The sequence below is a fragment of the Chionomys nivalis genome, chromosome 1 (assembly GCF_950005125.1).
Source record: "Chionomys nivalis chromosome 1, mChiNiv1.1, whole genome shotgun sequence".
In the NCBI taxonomy this organism is placed as follows: domain Eukaryota; kingdom Metazoa; phylum Chordata; class Mammalia; order Rodentia; family Cricetidae; genus Chionomys; species Chionomys nivalis.
The window spans coordinates 102,858,919-102,876,723 of record NC_080086.1 but is presented as its reverse complement, the minus strand read 5'-3'; the positions used below and the strand labels follow the sequence as shown (position 1 = coordinate 102,876,723).

Sequence of the window (17,805 nt, the reverse complement as noted above, 5' to 3'; positions counted from 1 at the left end):
GAACGACAGCCCTAGGCGTAGATCGTGATCTCTTACAGGTTTCAAAGATCAACGCCGCTCACAGAGGCCTGTGTGGCTGGCAGCAGCATCTAGAACACCGATTCTCAACCTGTGGGGTCGCAACCCCCTTGGAGTCGGATGTCCGGCTTCCTGCATATCAGATATTGACATTACAATTCATAACAGTAGCAAACTTACAGTTATGAAGTAGCAATGAAAATAATTTTGTCTGGAGGGTCACTACAACATGAACTGTATTAAAGGGGTGCAGCATTAGGAAGGTGGGGAACCACTAGCTGGTAGGGGAATGGCTGGAGACTGGCTGTGCTATAGGAGCAAGCCACTAGGCTGGTCTCTTCCGTGATGATCCCTACCTCAGGTGACATCGCAGATCACCGTGACCTTCCTGGGGTGGACCCCACCCATGGGGACCCTCACAGTTACAGGGCAGGGTATAGAGAAGGGAAATCTTTCCTGTGTTCAGAGTCGCGGCTTATTTTTAGGGCAACAATGACCTGGCAGTATCAATTCCTCTGGGTGTCCTCTCCAACTTTGCTGGGGGAGGTCGTGCCTGGAGAACAGTGTGAGCAGTTGTGAGAACACACACACGACAGTGCACTTTGGACCCTATCGTGGAATTCTCGTAGGGATGGAAACCACTGTCAGAGGGGCGGGGGTGCTGCCCCCTGTCCTTTTTGTGTACCTACTTTAGAACAGGGCCTCTGGTAAGCAAGGCCAGCCTGGCTCTTGGCCAGTTGGAGAACAATTCAACCTCCAGTCACCTGGACTCAGTGACCCTATTAAGACAGAACAAGGTGCACTGTGGGACACCACCCGTATACAGAACGGCTGGATTTTCCCAGCCAGAGCTGAGCCAGTCAGACACCTCCCACTTACATCCTGACCTCTCCAGGTGGGGTCCACATCCATCCTTCCCCTTGCCCCTCCCCTGGCTCACCCTGGGCACATGTCCCTGAGTTCCTGGGGTGACCCAGGTTTCACATCCCTCTCTAGCTGATCTTTTGAATGGTCTTGGACCTCTACAACGCAGTATGTCAATTTTCAAACTGGAAATACTGAGATCACAGGAGACACTTAAATGTTTGCTTGGTGGCAATTGTCGGGATCTCCAGGGTGCCCACCCTCTGGCTAGAGTTAAGACTATGGCTCAGAAAGGACGGGCTGAGGCAGAGCTCAGTTGGCAGAGTGTTTGTGTAGCATGTGTGAAGCTACATGGGTTCCATCCCTTCTGAACTGGCACAGACCTGTAATCCTAGCACTCCGGAGGTGGAGGCAGGAGGATCAGAAATTCAAGATCATTCTCAACTCCATAGCACAGTGGAGGCCTATCTGGGAAAAATGAGATCCTGTTTCAAAGAAGAGGCAGGGGCCGTGGTGGGGGTGGGCAGGCACAAAAGTCTGAGTGGGTGAGGACAGTACTTGTGGGCCACAGAGCCCCCATCAGTGGCTGGATCTTCTGGGACCTAAAGGAGGACCCAGGCAGCCTGTTCCCTCCCTCCGTCCCTCCCTGACTTCCTTCCTCCACAGTGAAACAATTACTGTGGCCTTCCTGTGTTTGGTTGTATGTTAATTGGTCATAAGATCAGTCCCAGCTGTGCCCTGGGGAACTGGAACCCAGCCTTGTGCCCTGGGGGTAGGGGCAGGGCAGTTGGTTCATCTTGAAATTCAACCTCTGTGTTGCCACCCTCGCCCACCACCTGACTGGATATGACCTGGCAGGACAGGCATGGGCTCCACACAGAAGGAGAGGGCCCAGGTCTCTCCAGTGCAACCAACAGCCATGCATCTCCCGGCTCTGTCCTGGGGTTTCATACAGTAGGTATTCAGTTAAAGCCTGTTACTGGGCCTTCACGGTCAGGTTCGGGCATGGCTCCCAGGTTACTTGCAGAACCTGTGGCATCTGGCCCTGTGATATCTGAAGGAAGGACATGACTGCTCCTGGATGTGGTGGAGGAGGCTTACCATACGTGTGAGGAAGAAGATAGCCAGAGGAGGGACATCTGGGAGAGTCCAGATTGAAAGTCACCCCAAACCAGTCATTTGAGAAGTGGGTGGGGAGGGAAGAGATAGACCAAGAGGCCAGGAGGTAAAGGGTAGACCACAAAAGGACTGGGAACCAAAATGGCGGATTAAATAAGGACGGCCAGCCTCTGGGCTGGAGAAGTTGAGGGTAGGGGGCCGAGCATGCCAACCTGAAGGGCCCTGTGACAGGTAGCGACTGCAGGCTGCTGGAAGTACCTGATGACCAGGTCCACTTCCATATGTTAAATAGGTACCTCAGCAGTTACTTTCCCAGAGTTTCCAAAAGTAGCCAAAGGTGGCTTTTCTGAGCTGCCTACATAATTTCTCAAAATGTCTTCCTAACTGGGTTCACAAGTGTGGCTGCTAGGGTCCCTGAGGTCTGCAGGCACAGCTCACTCCACCTAGTGTTATCTGTAAGAATTGAGGCTGGGGTGGGGGGGGGGAGTGGTGATGTATTAATGAGCATGGATTACTGATTTTATTTCCTCCGAGACCTTAGAGGTGAGTCAAACAGCTGCTGAGGTGGTTCCCCAGAGGTTTTCTTCTGAGCTTAAAAAAATCAAACAAAACCCAAGTTTGTGAAGTGGGTAGGGGAGCTATGCTTACGGCCCCCAGTCTACAAGCTCCTCTGGGGACCACCTATCACCAGGGTCCCTTGCCCTGAGGACAGAGCCATGTGTTAACACACAGCCATAACATTTAAGGTGACATTTCTTCTTTGTTAGCCTCTACCCCAAGGCATGTTATTAGAATATGGTCAAAGCCCATTCACTTGAGGCGCATGAATTCAGACTGCTCCAGTTCACTGGGGAGCTAGGAGTTGGGAATCTCACTCAAGTGTGTGTGTGTGGGGGGGGGGGGGGATGTAGCTTTCTTCTGTCAGCGGGGAACAGTGAACCTCCCGGACAGGAGGGACACGAGAAAGGGACATGGGAGTCTAGACAGGAAATTGGCTTCTCAGTACCTTAGAAGACTTCACTGTGGACAGGACACATTTTATAGCTGGGATCCACCTGCTCAGGGACAGAACTGGCCGGAAGCCTCTGGAGGGCAGTAAGAGTGTCAAGGGAAGCCTTCCCAGACCTTTCCGAGGCTGGCAATGATCAGGGTACCCGGGCTAGTATGGGCGTGTTAATCTGTCGTTACAAACAACTATACATTCCAGTAGCTTTGTGGTTGTGTTTTTCACCCAGACTGTAAACTTGAACCAACCTTCAAGAAAGGAATCTGAAGGCCTTGGGTTTGATGGTATTTATTCCTCTTTCCCTCTCTTCCCCTCCTCACTTCCCTCATTCATTCACTTTTCACATTGTTCTGCACTTTTCTAGACTGTTCCGGGTTGTCCTAGTATGTTCTAGACTGTTCCATGTTGTTCTATGCCAATTCTGTTACTGTTGAGTAAATATTGTGAGTCATTCATTGCACCCCTCAGTGTGCCTGGAGAAGTAACAGGCCCAGAGCAGACACAGAGACCTTTGGTCCCAAAACCTGTGCCTACAAGCTCCTGGAACTTAAGAGCTGTGAGGGGCGCCTGCACCCCAGGAGAAAACTCAGTCTTACCCCATGCATGCCCCCAAGGTTGATGCACCCCAGGTAACACATTCCACTCTCTCTCTTTCCTGCCATTTGCCGCTGAGCACACCGTGGCTCCCTCTGGAAATTCCTCTTCCACCAGTCAGCATTTCCCCATCTGCCCAAGATTCAGGCCAAATCTATGCACTTTTGGTAATGGGAGAAACAGCAGAGGAAGGAGTGCGTGTGTGAATGAGTGAACTCATTCTTGTCAGAGTAGTGAGTTTCCAGGAGGAAATCCTACCCAGTCCGACCTGGTGTTCTGGGGACTCCTCCTGACAGTTGTATCTCCTGGACTGTCACTGGGGCAAGGAGGGATGGGGACCTTTGGGTAGTCAGTGGGGCAACACATCACTGTGTGAGGGGAGCACGCGCGCGCGCGCGTGTGTGTGTGTGTGTGAGAGAGGCTTTGCGATGTGTACTGAGGGCCCCTATCCCTCACAATAGGGACCCATTCCCAAACAGTGGTCATGGGGTTTCCAGCACACACCCTAACATTAGAGAAGGGGCTTTCTTCCTCCTGGAGCCCCATCGCTGTGCCAGGCAAACCCTTGATGCCTGGGACCTGTACTAACCTTCCCCTTAGCCAGTGTGAGCCTCCACAGTCCCTGCCCTGTTGTTTGCCTGGCTGCGTCCTTCCTTCCTTTCCCCTCATTTCCTCTCTGAAGTACACAAGTTAGAACATCAATGGCTCCACCCCAGGGATGTGTCCAGATCACTGTGACCCCAGGCTCTCTGCCAGCACGGGACACAGCTTTTAATGCCACTGCACTAGATATGACCAGCAAGAGGAGCTTTTCCCGGCCTGAGGCTTCCCGCCCGTGCTGCTCAGTACTCTGATGGAGCTCGCTGACCGAGCCTGGGATCGACCCAGGCAAAGCCCAGCCATTTCCACCACCATTCTTTTGCCTGGCGTTTCGGTTTGTCTCCGTCTCCTTGTAGCTTCCACTTCCCTTCCTGTCATAGAAATAGTTACACTGTAAACTCGACAGGCAGGGACCTCCCTCTCAGTTTACAGTTGGGAGGATGGGAGTCAGAGAAGTTGAGCCAGCCAGGAGCAAATGGCCAGCAGGGACTGACCTAGCAACCAAGCCTGCATGCTCTGTGGTGGCCTGGCACAGTGAACCACAGTCCCCTTTAGAAAGGCTTGGTCAGGAGCCATGAGAGGTACTCTGCCCTGCTGGATGCTAGGCCTGGCTCAGCGCCCTGGGATTCCTTCTAGGCCCTCCCAGGAGTGTTTGGTGCTGGCCTCTGGCCAGGGCAGCCTAAGTCACTAGCTACATAGAACCCATCCTGGAAGACCTGTCCCATTCCCTTGTCCCCTAGGGAAAGGCTCTTGTGGGCCTCCAGCCTCAGAGCATCGTTGATATGAACTATCATCCCACCCATTCAGGAATCCATGTGTGAGTCTTTCCACAGCCGACCCAGGATCCCCAAAGAACCTTCTGCACCAAGCCTAGTGTGCCGACGTGAGCCTGGGTGCTGGGCAGCAAGACAGAGAGGCCTCTGCTAGCTTCTTCCCACCAGAACTGACTACACAAGGCTTCCACCTGCAGAGGGGCTGGGGGGAGGAAACCGAGGTCTCTGCCCATCTCCAGCTTGCGGTCTTACACGCCCTTCAAAAGAGCACACAAAGCATGCTGTGCACCGCTGATCTCAGTGGACTGAGGAGGCTCTCAAGTTCAAGGCTGGCCTGGGCTGTGTAGAAAGGCTGTCAGGAGAAGCGGAGGGAGAATAGGCTGGGATTTGGGCTATTGGTAGCATGCTTGCACCAAACAGATACGGTGGTGCATGGCTCTAATCCCAACCCTCGGGAAATGGAGGCAGGAGGCTCAGAAGTTCAGGTCCAGTTCAAGTCCAGCCTGGGATACCCGAGACCCTGTCTCAAAAACAAGGATTGTGGGACGGGGTGATTCACAGCTTATTTATACTCAGTCCCCGGGAGTAAGACTGTGTCTATATGATGTTTGTTCCTGTGGCTCAGCCTTGAGCTTCCACTATGCAGTTGAGCATCGCTGGGGTCCTGAGCTTTTTTTGACTAGCTAATCCGCCAAGGTTTCTTTTCTATAAAGCTGGCCATTAGGAAGGAAAGTCGGGGGCTGGACATGCCTTACCTTCCATGTCTTTCCAGCTCTTCCCATTGCCAGTTAGTTCCAGGTGTGACTGGGCTGGTCATCTTCTTGGTTGTGTTCCACATTAGTTAGCCAGATTCTGTCACTTCCTCACAGGGCCACTCTTAAATGCTGTAGAGCAGTACACTCTCCCTAGATTTGACCCTGGCGCTTACACACTGGTCTTTGTCTTCCCCTCCCCCCCTGCTGGTAACTAAGTGCCCAGATGTCCCACTGGTCCCATGCAGAAGCAGTCCAGCCAGCACCCAGAGCTCCTTGATGATAACCTCATGGGAAGGAGCAGGAAGCCTTACTTGGGACCCCATACCTGGATTGTCCAATCAAAGGGACAGCCACATCTGACTAGTGAGCCATCTCCTAGTGTGACACATGCCACTGAGTGTCTCCCTGCTGTGTCCGTGCCAGCGAGTGGAGGTTTCTAGAAGACCAAACCAGAATGTGCCTTCTTGTAACTGCACATCTGAAGAGGCCACTTTGTCACCCTTGTCCCTCAACATTCCTTCCTGAGTCCCTAATCCTGGAGGTCACACGTGCTGGAGCGCTTGGGAGGGTGGGAAGAGTCCTTCATTTCCTGGGTACCATGCTCTGTGAGCCCGGCACTGGAGGATGGAGACGGGGGGGGGGGGGGGCTTGGTCAGCTAGTCTAGACAAAACAGTACATAGTCATCTCGAGGTTCAGAGAGCCCTGACTAAAAAATGTGAGGTGTCGTGGTGGGGGGGGGGGTTGAGGGGACAAAACCACAGTGAGGTAGAGAGCACTCATACGCTGCAGTTATAAGCTGCCCGTAATTCGAGCTCCAGGGCTCTGACCTCATCTCCTGGCCTCTCTGAGCATGTGTCCTACAGACATACACATGAATAGAAATAAAAAGTTATTTTTAAAAAGGAAAAAAAAACACACCCTGATGTCAACCTCTGTGCTCTGCACATGCTAATGGGGCAAGCATGCATGCATGTGCGTGTGCATACATGTGCATGAATCCTAGAGGCTTCCCAGGAAGCAGCCCCAATGCTGAAGAAATTCTCTGATACAGACAGGAAGGGGCGCCGTGGTGGAGGACTGTCCATGCAAAGGTCCTGGGGCTGAAACTTACTAGGGTCTAATGGGGAGAAAAGCAAACAAATGATGCCCTAAAAGTCTAGGTGCTGAGAGAAGGTAGCAAGTCCCATCATGGTGCTGTGGACAGTGATTGTGGAGTCTGGGAAACCTGCCCCCCAGGGACTGAGAGATGTTTGTATCTGAGTGCAGCAGGGGAGTAGGAGCTTCCTGGGAGGCTGGAGTGGGTGTGACCCAGGAGGAGAAGCCACCCGCAGGGCCCTCTTCCTGTTATGGTGGCAGTTTCCTCTTGGGGGTTTCCTTTTCTTTTTCTCCACCTCTTCCTGTTCCCTAACTCAGGTGGGAGAGTGCAGGGGAAGGGAGGTGGAGTGGCGCAGGGTGGAGCTTCCCATGAAGCCTTGTCAGCTGCCCCTTTCACTTTCTGACATTACACTTCCCCTTGGCTGTTTAAGGGTGACATTTATGTATCAGTTCGTGTGTGATGGCCAAGTGTCGCAGTATATGTACGAGAGGACAACTTGGAGGATTCTGTTCTCTCCTTCCCACATGTAGGTTCCTCAGGGTTGGTGACTTGGGCCTTTACCCGAGGAGCCATCTTGCTAGCCTTGCCTCCCTTTTTCTTATAATCACTGAGGTTTTGGGGGAGTTGAGAGTATGAACCCCTGGGAAATGGCTCAGGAGTCAGGAAGAGTTTGCAGTGACAAGCCCTGACCTGGAGCAGCTCCAGCTGAGACCTGGCTCTGTGACTCTGGTGGCAGGTTGGCTTTGCATCTGGGTACCCACAACACCCTGCCTCCCCTAGACCTCACAGGGTGACTATTGTCACTCGGGAGAGGCAGGAGCCTCTTACTGCAGCTCTCTGCCTCTGACTGGGCTTCAGTCCCTTGCAGCTGGCTTCCCTAAGAGGTCCCCACAAGCTAGGGCTGTGGACCTGATAAGGACTGAGATGCAAACACATTATCTTTCACACATGGCGTCAGCGAGCGAAATGGCACAGGCCACCGTAGGGTGCTAATGGACGGGGAAAATCTGTCTGGCGGCATTAGCTCCAGAGTCGCCAGTACCATCGCTTGGTGCTGCCCAGTACTGTCCACCAGAAGTGGACAGCTATATGCATATGTAATATGAGATTTTCCTACAACCACATGGAAAGAGGAAAGAAACGGGGATGAGCAATGTCCACAACCTGCTTGATTTAACCCATTATATTCCAAACAGGCCCAAATCCTGTATATTTTACCCTGCAGGCCTGTATGAGTTTGGAACAGTGATTCTCAACCTCTATGACCCTTTAATATAGTTCCTTGTACTATGGTGACGACCCCCCCAACCATAAAATTACTTTCAGTTGCTACTTCATAACTGTAGTTTTGCTACTGCTATGAATCATAATATCTGATATGCAGGATGGTCTTAGGCAACCCCTGTAAAAGGGTCATTTGACACCTTGGGGTCACCACAGGTTGATGGTTTAGACCCACTATGCTGTCTTGCCTGGTTTGGAGATAGAAACGGGTGTTACTCTGCTATCCTGCGCCCTCTAGTGTCCGTCAGGCCTCAGTGCATCTTCTGTTACCCTTATCAGGGCAGGTGATTGCCACTCTGCAGAGAGCTGCAATATGGGGAGGGGGGGGTGGAGTCTCACCTGCCTATCTGGAGAAAAACAGGACCTGGGTCCAAGCTGTTCTGGAAAATGAATCACTCCCAAGACGGGGTCATCAACAGGAGGAACATTCATCTGCGGGTCACCATGTGGAAGAGCATAGTTGACGTCCTCAGGATTTTGTACCCAGTCCCCACCATCTTCCTCCAGCGTCTGTCTAGCAGCCCTGAGCTTTAGCAGGCTGACTGATGGAAGCACTTTCAGCAGTGGAGGGAAGTGCCACTCGTGTTTCCAGCCAGCGTTCAGCTGTGGCTAATGGGACACTGGAGCACTGGCTTCCCAAAGACCTCTCTGGGCAATCAGCAGAACACCATCAGCAAGGCTTATTGACCTGCGTTTTCATAGAGCTCCCCGGCTGCTTGTTTACTTTCCTTTACTTCACAGTTCAGTGTGTTAAAGACATTAAGAGCGGGGGGGGGGGGGGGGGGGGGAGGGCAGAACAGAGACCCAGGGAGAGGGTGTAGGAACTGTTAGCTCCCTCCCCCAATTTCCATTACGGTGAAGTCAATTTGGACTCCATGTCCTCCATGCTCTAAGAAGGCTGCTGTCTGTCTGCTAGAAGCCCTAGTAGAATATGAAGTGTTTTAAGCCAAATAGAAGGTGACTGTGTTCTTCCCAAGGACCCTCATCCCTCACCCCCTAAAAGATGAAAGCAGGGCTGTCTGATCAATGAAGCCTGGGTTCATCTGATGGCCGGGGCTCGGTGGGTCCTCCTTCTGGGAAGCTTCCACAGTGATGCTCTGTCCCTGCAGAAGGGTTTGTATTTTGCCAGGTATTTTCCCAGACAGCTGAACATCAATAAGGCTGGCTCGGTTGCTTAATGAAGAACAGAGGGTCATGGGGCACGCGGCACCGAGCCCATTTAACATCCTCGGCTGCCGCCGCCTGAGTGCCTCCAAGAGAGCTAAAATGAGGTCTTTTGTATTAAATATTTTATTCAGGTCTTTGTTAGGAGCCTGTGAATGAGTACCAGGAAGTAAGTGTGAAGCTGCCAGCATTTGTGGGCTCCACTTAACCGTTTCGTGGAAGTGAGCATTAGGAGGCCATCTTGTGATGTGGCTATGGCAGCCACTTCGCTGGCCAGGAGCTTCAGCGGATGATACCAGCTAAGTGCACTTGGAAACTCACTGCCATTCAGGATGTTGGCAGGGAAGGGACCCAGGATGATCGAGTCCAGCCCAAAGGATGGAGCCTGGCTCTAGTCACAGCCCGCCTCATGTGGACAGGCATCTCCTGTCTTCCTCAGTGGGACGGCTCAGCCAAACCCCCAGCTGAGCCGAGTGAGACCCCTTATGCTGGAATCTCTGTCCAGTTCTCGCTGGAGCCTCCATCGTCTCCCAGCATCCTCTGGCCTTCCGTTTTGACTCTTAATGCCATTTTCCTAGGCAAACCACCTAGTTCTCTGCCTAGGAATGTGCCTTAGGAGCCCAGGGCACTAGAGAGTAGGGACTACAACCCGAGGTGACTCAAGATTCTCTACAAGAGCCTGAGAGACTAGGAAATGCTGAGTCAGGCCCTGCCCACCCGCTGGAGCATGGGCTTCTCTGGAGAGCTACCCAAAAGCTGTCTTAGTAGCCCAAGGTTCCACGTGCCAGAAAGGATGGGTGTGGGGCTCTTGCTGCAGAGAGTCTGCTTTCTTACCATCACTTCGGCGCTCCGGTTATCCTATTCTCTGTGTTCCTCTGTCTCAAGTCTCTGTACAGAATCCTCCTCCCCTTTGGAGTCAGAAGGGTGTCCCTGTCGCTGATCACATGTGAGCTGAGGGTTTCTGTGACTCAGGCTGGCTGGCTGCTGGACATGCATGCATCTCAGCAGCGCTGGGCATCAGTGAGCTGTGTTTGTCCATGTAGATACAGTGGGGCCTGGCAGGGTGGGAGGACTCTGCTCCATGTAGTCCTCCAGGGCTGGGGCTTTGTCAGGTGCCCTTCTTTACTGAAGTTACAGAAAAGGGCCAGTCTTACCCTCTCTTCTTCTGTATCCATACGGCTTATGCTGTCAGTCCTGGGTTCTTAAGACAGACAGACTTGTTTTCATTGGTACCTCTTTCTTTGAAGAAATGTGGATGCAGGAGCAGAACTTAAAGCCATTGATCTTCTCAGAGCTAGTCCTGAGGCCCAGACTGGTCCTCTTCCCTGTTCTACATCCCTGGAGCCTCGGAGCCTCAAGAATAGCCCTGATGCATGATTTGGAGGCTCCTGAGTGGTATCTTTGAACCTTCATCTTTGCATCCAAAGAGGGCCACTTGGGCTCTACTGGGTTGCGAGCTTTGTTAAAGACCTTCCTGTCCCCAAAATGTTGAAGTCTGAGAGCAAGGGTGTGTGTACCATATCCACAACAGCAAGAGTGTCCCAAACCAACACAAAGCACCCCACCTATTCTGCCAAGCAGCCTGACAGCGGGAAGATAATGAAGGGTGGGCAGAGGCACAGCGCTGAGGTCAGGAGCTGCTGCCTCTGGGATACTTGGGAAGGAGTCCGGAAAGCAAGCATGTCCTCCAGCAAACACCGAGGCTCTCTACACGGTGGCTTCCTCTCTGCAGACATCCGCAGAGCGGGTGCGAGGAGCTTGGCATTTTGGTAGCATCCGTAGGATGATAAATCACCGACACAGCAGCGGCGTGTGTTCAACGAAGCAAGGGGATGCTGAGCACGTGAGCTGGAAACCAAGGGGCTGCGGCCAGGCTGTGTAGGGCGGCTGATCAGGAAGAGGAGTCACAGGCACTGGGCAGGCTGTGACAGCAGTGCAGCTAGGACCGCATTACCCTCCCTAGGACTGCCCTGCCCACACAGTCCCATAGCCAGGCAAGCTGGAATGAGAGGTTCTGCAGCTCCCTGGGGTTCAGCATCCTTGTTAGCAGGATGTGTCTGATATGTGAAATGTCTAGTGGACCCTAGTCCCCAGACACATTGTAAGTCTCCCCATGAGAATGGTTCAGTGGCCAGGGCCTTGTAGCCACACAGTTCCTCTGGGTCTAGGACCAGCTATCCCCAATATTAGTTTCTGAGCAGGAGCTCCCACCCCCCAGCTCAGTCCAACCCTGCTTCCCTGCCTCTCACCTCCTCTGACCCTAACCTCTTCCCTGTTCTGTTTCGTACAGTTGTATCTCTAGCCTGAGGGCTTACTGAGGGCCCGCCACTGAGAGTGACGTCCTGGCAGCCACCCTCTTGAGCCCTTTCCTCCGGATATTTCAGTTCCCTCCCTCCCTTCCCAATCCTATTCCTAGAGGACCCCTGGGCAGCTCCTTTTTAGACCTCTTATCCTACTCTGCTTAGGGATTCTTTAGACCAGTCCTCTCCAAGTGCACTGCCTTCCCATTGTCATAGGCCCTATTCTTATCCCCACTTCCGTGTTCCGGTGTGGCTTCAGTTTTATGTGCGTCTTGTTAATTGAGTTTCCAAAATGAATCACCCCCAATAAAACTAGGGCATTGCTATCTCTTCCCAAAGAATCCCAACGTGCTCTTACTCCGACTGGTGGGGTGAGTCAGAGCCCTGGGTAGTGGGCCCCCTGGAGGGCAGCTGGGTGCTCACCTTAGGCCTGCTGTGACCCCTCAGTGACCACATCTGTCCTCCTGCAGCTGGAGAAGGTGGCCTCAGTGGGCTCCTGTGCAGATGTGGATGTAACTTCTGGTCATCGGCCAGGGAGAGGTTGGCTGATTTAAGGTGGACCTGTAGGTGAAGCAGAAAGAGGGGGCTGTAAACACCCCCTCCCCCATCGAAGCGGGGCTGTGAGCCGGGAGCTGAGTATAGAAAGAGAAAAAATCTGGCACTTAGTCATCACAGGGAGAGACTCTGTGTCTCTTTATGAGGTCTTCCAGCACCCTACTTCTGCTTTTCTCTGTGTAGCCCTGGCTGACCTTGAACTCACAGAGATCTGCTTGCTTCTGCCTCCGGGGTGCTGGGATTAAAAGGTGTGAGCCACCACCCGGTGTTCTACTTCCTCGTCACATTCCCTGTCCTCAGTCTGAAGCCCCTTCCAGACAGGGCTGAGCCTAGACGGTCCTGTTCTGTCAGTCTGGAGGTTCTTAGACTTGACACCCCAGCCAAGGAACAGAGGCTGGGCTCCTGTGGCTTGTGTGTTTGTTCCTTGAATAGACGGTGTAAACTAAGGGACCGAGTTGGAGACATGGTTCTTGCTGTTCTTTGCAGAGGACCCCAGTTCACTTAGTTTCTAATTCCTACAAGTTACCCGCCCACCTGGGCGTGACCTCTCATATTATTTATGCCGATGTAAAGAGCACACCATCCCACTTCCAGAATTCTCTACTACAAATACCCACAAAGTGGCTCACAACTTCTGTAACTCTAGTTCCAGGGGATCCGGCCTCCTAGTCTGGCCCCTGTAGGTACCAGGCACGCACGCCATATACAAATACAACTATCATACACATCAAATAAATTTTTTTTTTTTTTTTTGGTTTTTTGAGACAGGGTTTCTCTGTAGCTTTGGTACCCATCCCGGAACTAGCTCTTGTAGACCAGGCTGGCCTCGATCTCCCAGAGATCCGCCTGCCTCTGCCTCCTGAGTGCTGGGATTAAAGGCATGTGCCACCACCGCCCGGCTTTTTTTTTTTTTTAAAGATTTATTTATTATCTACACAATGTTCAGCCTCCATGTATACCTGCAGGCCAGAAGAGGGCACCAGATCTCATTACAGATGGTTGTGAGCCACCATGTGGTTGCTGGGAATTGAACTCAGGACCTCCGGAAGAGCAGTCAGTGCTTTTAACCTCTAAGCCATCTCTCTAGCCCCTCAAATAAATATTCTTAAAACATTGAAGAAGAGAAAAAAAAGAAAACACGGACACAGTTCAGCATTCTTAAAGTTGCTGACACAGCCAGGCATGGTGGCACACACCTGTGACCCCTGGAAGGTGAGGAGTGTAAAAATTACTCAGCTACATTGTGAGTTTGAGGCCAGCCTGGGCTACAGGAGACCCTATATCAGAAAACATCAATTAATAAATAAAATTACAAAGGAGAACACAGCAAAAAAACATTCAAGGTCCCTATCTATCCAGCCCTCTCTCATCCTCAGCCAATGTTCCCATTTCTAGTAAGTTCTTCCTGAGGTGGCCTCCACACCCAGGTATGTCTGCCTTTGTTGCATTCTCAAATGGCAGCATTTGTCACGTGCTCTCATATAAGTTCTCTCTCGGACTGGGTCTCAAGTAGCCCAGACTGGCTTTGAACTCCTGACCCTCCTGCCTGCACCCTCCAGTTCTGGAATTCCAGGTGTGTGCCAGTCAGCTTAAAAGACAACTATTTCTTAATAGGATACAATGGACATTTGAGATGTTTGTGGGCACCAGTTATCTGTATAGGCGGGAGGTGTGTTTAGATAAGTCTGTGTTTTCAAAGGCACTATCAAGGTGTCTGTGTTGGACAAGGAAGTTTAAAGGTATCATAGTCATATAGATAAGTAAAATAAAATGTATATACAAAGCCAACAACCTGGGAGGGAGGTGAAGAAAGGGGACAGATGTGATGAACAATACTGAAGTGTGTGGGTCTCATCCCCCTTAACAGGATCCAGCACATCTTGTTTGGAATTCATGAGCCTCGAAACAGTTCAGAGTGGCTTCCTTTGAGACTTGGGAAGGGGACGCCTACCCACACTCGTTCTTTATAAGCCAAAACTGGCTGAGCCCTGTGCTTGTGTTACTGCCGAAGGAAGAAAGCAAACTTGAGGAAGTGAAGTGAAAGCAGTTAATGTCCAGCGGCAAATTACCCCAGCATCTCACACGTAGGCCTCGCGGGAGACTGAGTGGGAAAGGCTTTCCGATGGAGCACAGGCCTGGATGTCCACGGGGGCCTGTTTCAACTGTTAACATTCAGACCGACATTCCCCGATCGATGCTAATTCTAGATCCTCCCTGCTAGAGCAATATCTCATGCAGAATAAAGAGTGGGGACTCCCTACAGGCTTCCAGGTGCCTCTCTCCTCGGGATAAAAACAGCATGATGTTGGCTGGTGACCTTTCCTGGTCGATGGTGGGCAGGGGGCATGGGGTCTGGGAGGATCTGAAGCCTCTCTATTAAGAATATCCGAGTCCCCGTGAAATGCTACTTCTCCCAGACAATCTGGGTAGAAATGGGGTTGATAACCAGCATTGCTTAGAGAATTAGGTGTGTTGATAAGTGAAGTAAAGCTTCCAAAGGCCAGAGCCAGGCACCCGCTCTCAGCCATCATTAACCGTTCCCTGAGTTCACTTAGGATGGATGGCAGTCTGCCTATAAATGTAACCGAGCTGTGTTAGATGGGAACATAGGCCACCACTACCCACCTGTCAAAGCATCATTTACTATGTGGCATTAACAAGTGTATCTGTAACATGAACCGCACACACACAATGCCCCAAGAGAAAACGTAGCCATTCAGAGCAAAGGATCTGAGTTGGGTTCATGTTGCCCTTTTGCCCAAGCTCATAAGCAGAAGGTTTGTCTTATTCCAAAGGATGGTCTTTCTTTCTTCTTGGAGTGTTCTGTTGTCTGGCATGTTGTGTAAAACCATTGTATACTTTCTGACCAGAGGCATCCAAGACATGCTCAGAGTCGGAGTTTGCACCATCATGGTCTTGAATTCCTCCAGCCCGTGGCACTGGACACACAGGGGACCTTGCTTAGCCAGCTTGGTGGTGGGATATGATAGGAAGCCGGACCTTGGGTCCCAGGCATCCACAGCTGACCTTGTGTCTTGCAGGCTTAGTCTCCACTGCCAGCTGCCATGGGCAAGCAGAACAGCAAGCTGCGGCCTGAAGTCCTGCAGGACCTGCGGGAGCACACGGAGTTCACCGACCACGAGCTGCAGGAGTGGTACAAGGGCTTCCTCAAGGACTGTCCCACCGGCCACCTGACGGTGGACGAATTCAAGAAGATCTACGCCAACTTCTTCCCCTACGGCGACGCCTCCAAGTTCGCTGAGCACGTCTTTCGCACCTTTGACACCAACAGCGACGGCACCATCGACTTCCGGGAGTTCATCATCGCGCTGAGTGTGACCTCTCGGGGCAAGCTGGAGCAGAAGCTCAAGTGGGCCTTCAGCATGTACGACCTGGACGGCAATGGCTACATCAGCCGCAGTGAAATGCTGGAGATAGTTCAGGTACTGGCATTGGCAGGGCCAGATGGAGCATGGGCAGGCAGCACCCCCATGCCCAGCCCTGTACTCTTTATTATCACCATGATACCAGCTCACTCCTCTGCTCCCTTGCTCCCATGTACACTAAAGGGCTGCAGGCCCTTGCAAAAAAATAATGATAAAAGCCAGGCTTTCATCGATCGCTTGCTAGACATCAGGCCCCCACCGAGCTCGTCAATCAGGCTTATCCCCCAATCCTATAAAAACAGGTCATTTTCTGCTTTTAATGAGATCTGAGGCTTAGATAAGTGATTGCTTGAGAATTTTCAGAGCAAGAATTGGAGAAATGGCTCAGTGGGTAAGAGCACTTGATGCCCAAGCGTGAAGTCCAGAGTTCAAATCCCAGCACCCATGTAAAAGTCAGGAGTGGGTGAGCATGTCTGTAACCCTAGAACTAGGGGACAGGTAAATCCTGTCCCAGAAGCTTGTTGCCTAGACTGCCTAACACAAATGACAAGCTTCAGGTTCAGTCAAAAACAAAAGGGAACGAGGTGGACACCAGTATTTCCCCTCTGGCCTCTGCATGGGTGTCTTTGCACACAGATGTATAACTTACACAATTTAGCTTTCTATGTAGGTTGGGGTCTCCTGTAGAACTCAGAGTGGGAAGTCCTGTGTGGCACCAATGCTCATGTGCCCCCTGCATCCTTCTGCCTTGGTGCTTTAAATCATCTCTATGTCTGGGACAGTGGGGTGGTTCTGTAGAGAAAGGTGCTTGCTGCCAAGCCTGACAGCCTGAGTTCGATTCCCAGGACCCACACAGGGCAAGCGGTCCAAGTCCCACAAGCAGTCTCTGATCTCCACACACACACACGAGTAAATAAAGGAATAGATGAATAAGCAGATAAATGCTAGGCCCAGCAGGTACAGGTGCTAATACTACATTGTATTATTAGGGAATAAGAAAAAGTCTGCACCTCCAGTAATATTTCTTTTTCCAGAATATTTCCCATCTGCGGTTTGTTGAATCTGCAGGTGCAGGACCCACAGGTGGGCAGGGCTTACTGTATTTGCCCCTGTGACCTCCCCCCTTAGCATTACCAGCCCCCTAGATCCATTGTACCTTTCGAACACTGTCCTCGCCCGGGAGTCCTGTTACTCCACCATCCCAGCAGAGCTGTATCCTGTGCTCTTAGACACCGCCTAACTTTTCCGACTCTTTGCCCATCATCTTGTCTCTGTGGTTTGTTCTGATCGGAGAAGGGTCCCGCCACAGAGAGGGAGCGCTCAGCCCTGTCTGTGCCGTCCTCCGTCCTTCTGAGTGCACTCATGAATGCTCCTTTGCAGGCCATCTACAAGATGGTGTCCTCCGTGATGAAGATGCCCGAAGACGAGTCCACGCCGGAGAAGCGAACAGACAAGATCTTCAGGCAGATGGACACAAACAATGACGGTAGGGACGTGGGGGCCGGGGGATGGCGAGCACTGGATGTTTGGGTGCAACTGTTGCTGGCACAGATGTATTTGGGATGTGCCCTCTGCGGCCCTGACCCTCCCAAGCTGGCCCTGCCCCTTTCCCCTCCCACTTGATTCAGCTGTGCTGAAGGAAGACTGGAATTCAGGGTCAGGGACATCTACCCTGCACCCGACAATGGGCATGTCCCTGGTCCCTCTGAGCTGTAGGCTTCATGCGTGTTGACTTAGTTGGGCTGTTACTGCGATGAAACACTATGACCAGAAGCAACTGGGAAAGGAAAGGGTTTATTCCGCCCGTAGCTCCGCAAAGCAGATCATCACGAAAGGAAGGCAGGACAGGAACTCAGCAGGGCAGGAACCTGGAGGCAGGAACTGGTACAGAGGCCATGGAGGGGAGCTGCTTCCTGACTTGCTCATCATGGCTTGCTCAGTCTGCTTTCTTTCCACCTACAATGAGCTGGGCCCTTCCCCATCGATCACTAATTAAGAAAATGACCTGCTGGCCAGGCATGGTAGCACACACCTTTAATCCCAGCACATGGGAGGCAAAGGCAGAGAAAGACAGACAGATCTCTGAGTTCCAGGACAGCCTGGTCCATAAAGTGAGTTCCAGGACAGCCAACGCTACACAGAGAAACCTAGTCTTTAGAAAACAGAAGAAGAAGAAAAAAAAAAACCCTACAAACTTGCTTATAGAAAGATCTAATGGAGGCATTTTCTCAATTGAGGCTCCCTCTTCTCTGATAGCTATAGCTTGTATCAAGCGGACATGGAATTAGCC

At 51.8% G+C, this 17,805-nt stretch overlaps 1 protein-coding gene across 2 annotated transcripts in view; it reads left to right on the top strand.

Moving 5' to 3' along the window:
• Hpcal1 (hippocalcin like 1) overlaps positions 1 to 17,805 on the top strand; it is a 106,549-nt gene that overhangs the window by 84,175 nt on the left and 4,569 nt on the right. For both annotated transcript variants that reach the window (XM_057790655.1, XM_057790663.1), the window contains exons 3-4: positions 15,171 to 15,572; positions 16,896 to 17,001. In XM_057790655.1, the coding sequence (XP_057646638.1) occupies positions 15,195 to 15,572; positions 16,896 to 17,001 (484 nt within the window). In that variant the 5' untranslated portion in view covers positions 15,171 to 15,194. The remainder of the gene's footprint in view (positions 1 to 15,170; positions 15,573 to 16,895; positions 17,002 to 17,805) is intronic.